Source organism: Hylaeus volcanicus, chromosome 4 (assembly GCF_026283585.1).
Source record: "Hylaeus volcanicus isolate JK05 chromosome 4, UHH_iyHylVolc1.0_haploid, whole genome shotgun sequence".
Taxonomy (NCBI): Eukaryota; Metazoa; Arthropoda; class Insecta; order Hymenoptera; family Colletidae; genus Hylaeus; species Hylaeus volcanicus.
Window position 1 is genome coordinate 7,788,212 of NC_071979.1, and position 3,701 is coordinate 7,791,912.

General features: G+C 39.5%; 1 protein-coding gene across 1 annotated transcript in view; it reads left to right on the forward strand.

The window, feature by feature from the left end:
* Window positions 1–2,407: 2,407 nt before the first annotated feature.
* LOC128875077 (ETS domain-containing transcription factor ets-5-like) overlaps window positions 2,408–3,701 on the forward strand; it is a 2,727-nt gene continuing 1,433 nt past the window's right edge. The window contains exons 1-2 of the mRNA XM_054120407.1: window positions 2,408–2,684; window positions 3,300–3,564. Coding sequence (XP_053976382.1) covers window positions 2,603–2,684; window positions 3,300–3,564 — 347 coding nt within the window. The 5' untranslated portion in view covers window positions 2,408–2,602. The remainder of the gene's footprint in view (window positions 2,685–3,299; window positions 3,565–3,701) is intronic.

The window sequence follows — 3,701 nt, forward strand, 5'->3', positions numbered from 1 at the left end:
ATTGGCCTGGCCTTCGACGCCAAACAGGCAAGGGTCCTCAGACCTGGCGGCGCCAGTCCGATACTTTAACTGTTAAAGGTTAACAGACAGAAAGGGCAGTGCCTCTCAACGGTAGATTCATTTTTGCTTGACGCAAATGTATACGTATGTAATTCAACATATTTTATCGAGGCAAAGCTTTTGTTACTAATGAAAGATATAATTTAACATCCGCAAGGGGGTTAATTGATAAAAACTTTGTACGTTTCATATGCATTCGTTCGTATTTACAGTTGGTCTCTTAAATATTCGTACCCTTTACGTCTATTAACCCCTTATTTACTGGCGGGACTTATAAGTCCCGTCAATTTTCTCATGCTACCGTATTAATTAAACGCTTTGAAACCTATTGTGACTTTCAAGTCCACTTCTTTGAAATTCGTTTCTAATTGTTGATACAAGACCACGACACACGACTAGATTTAAAAACTTTTTAAAAACTTAATTCAATAAATAAAGGGTTAGAGTTTGTCTAAATCAAAGAATCGATGTTTTCACATAAATGTTTCGTTATAAATATGTACATGGATAAATATTACACATGTATATACCCCGGACTGTATAATGAAAAATTGATTTGGAAACATCAAACCTGTCGTTTAACTTAGACAAATCCTATAAACACAGAGGCTACGAATATTTATGTATCATAAATACAGTCAGTGTAAGTGTATTAAAGTTTATTAATGTTTGGTAATTGACAATTATAAATGATAACTGCTCCCAACTTTTATATGGCAATTGAATTCAATTCCAACAGAAAATTGATTATTGTTAGAACACAAGTAAATTTAGATATAAGCAAATGCACCACTATAGGCACATACGCTGAGCGTGCGAAGGAGACACTTTTTTTCTTTTTCTTTATGTGCGAGCACGTAATAAACACTCGCTCTGTAGAAGCCAATATGAGCAGTCGTCTATTTTTCCTATCCACGAAGATATTTAACAATTATAAACAGAATTAAATGATCATTTCAGTTGAAACCCGTCTTCAACGACTAAAATTTATTAAACACGAAACTAAGTACCTTTATTCGACGAGTAATAAACAAAAATATTTAATCTTTCATTCGATACTCAACATTCTTATTTAGACAAAAATTTTACCGAGCTCTGCTTACATCCTGCGCAATAATAATTAACTCGCGACGTTTACTCTACGAAACAGCTAAATTTCTGTCTGTTCCGAGGAAAAATTCTGCTCATTGTTGGCGCGAAGAAACAAGCGCCTACCTCTTGGCTCGAGGATGAAGAAAGGAATATAAAAAGGCTGAGAGTCGGAACGCTTTAGAAACCGAATAAACTTGAATGTTGACTCGAATGTGTAAGCTGGCATTGGCCCTCGTGGCAATGGGGGTAGCACCGAGAGGTGTATACAGCCGCATGCCGTATCGAGGTGCAAAGGTATTCCGTTCACGGGGGTTGGAGTGGGAGGCGATAAGGGCTGAAATCACCGGGGGCAAAGGTCGCTCAGTTACTCCCTGTCCACCGAACGGTACGTTTTATTCCGCGCGTGTCCGAACTCTATCGACATAGGTGATCACGCGTGTGCAGATTTGTGCGTGCGTGGGATTTCAATCTTGTAAACACGTGACATGTTCTTTCATCGTTGAATCGTCTTCTCTCGATTATCTATCGAAACATTCTATTCAATCGGACGGGGAAGCATTACACGATAAATCATCCTCGACACCAAAATCCTTCTAAACATTGTAATCCATAATTTGAGTAAGAACCTCTTCGGTCCTGATTTTTCGTTTGGATGTAAACAAATATTTCTTGCGTACTTCGTACCGTTCGAGATTCGATAAATGTAACTGAATCTTAAAATTGCGATATTCGTGTAAATTTTAGTAACTACCCTGAGATTTATCGACGATGTACGATGTTAGTTAATGACTCGTTACTAGCGCGAAAATTCACGTAGATTCAAACTAGCACATTGCGTAAATATAATTTTTCTTACGTAAAATGAAAATGTTATTTTTTATAGCCATCTTTGTTTAAGAATCAAGTACAAAGTCAGTACGGATCCTTTTGCAAAATATGTCCAGAAAATGTTATTAAAATTCGTAACAAATAATCGACTGGAAACAACCATCAGACTGCTGTAAAATTAAAAAAGGAGCTCTTTCTTTAAAAAAAAATCTAGAACTGTTGTTATGGCATTCTTTTTAAGTCACTCCTATATAATGATTTTAAAATTGACCATAAATATTCGATTGGAAGTAAGCGTTTAATTTCTGGAAAATTAAAAATGAATACGTTGAAAAAGTCAAAGACATTTAGCGATTAAAAACAAGCATTGGATTGCGGAAAAATTGAAAAGGGACTCTTCGTTTAAGAGATCGCTAAGTCCATAATGAATACTGGATTGGAAACAAACGTCAAATGCAAAGTGTTGATGGACGACAAGAGACAATAACGACTCGAAAGTGAAACGATAGATACGTATATGTTGTACACGTGGCTTGGGTTTGTAGAACGATTAACAATGGGCCTGTCAAGCACCGTCGTTCACGCGGTGAAGGATTAGGATGACGAAATCGTTCGACACGTAATGTGGAGGATTCAAACGCATCCGCTGCATCTTCAGCAGGACACCAGATTCCACCCTTCGGCAGCTGCCATCCTTTATAACGGTATTTACTGTTATTGCGTCGATTTTTGTTTCGTGAAAGAGTACACAGGGTGGGCCAAGTAAGCGTAACAAGCTATAACTTCATACATTTAAAGAACAGGTACATTTAAAGAAAAATGTCAAAGGGAAAAGACGAATGGTTGAAAGTGTACTATATTTGCAGGGCCATGTTTTTATTTTATAAGTGCAATTATGCGCGTGCAATCGATAGTTGAATTATTTCTTTTCAAAGATTGATCCTTTCTATGTAAAAAAAATCTGAGGGTAAAATGGTAAAGAATGGACCGTGAAATATTTTAAACGATCGACGAAGTTTCCTAAAGCTCCGCGATCGCGGTAAAACTTGTATTTCTTCGGGTGGCGGCGATTATTAGAAATTCATTAATAGTTCCAATTTGTCTTTTAGTAGTACCGGTTACAAATAATCCCACGTTGAGTACGGGTTACTCGATCGGATAATCCGAAAGAAATCGTGGCGAGAGGTGAAAATTACAGGTCGAGATGGTAACGGGTGACGGATGGGTCGCCAACCATTGCTCTCCTCGGCGAATCGACTTCGTCCCGAGCCACGTCGAGCAAGAGTCGGTGCATGCGTACTTCCGCTTCTTGTCCCCAGAGAGGTTCAGCCTCCTACAACGGACTTGCTCGCTGATTGGATCGACAGCTGGAGCCGGCGGTTCCGGGGCGGTCGGGGGCGGACAGGTTCAACTCTGGCAATTCCTCCTGGAGCTGCTCTCGGATTCGTCGAATTCCTCCTGCATCGCGTGGGAGGGATCCAACGGGGAGTTCAAACTTACCGATCCCGACGAGGTCGCGCGCAGATGGGGCGAACGGAAGAGCAAACCGAACATGAACTACGACAAACTGTCGCGAGCACTCAGGTAACAGAATTGCCAGCTGCATTACATCGGTAATTGGCAAACCTTTATTTATGGATTACGTTTCACGAACGACGATTGCTTTCCACTTGACTAAGGATTTAAGAATTTTAGTATTTTGTGGAATTCACATTGTCGGC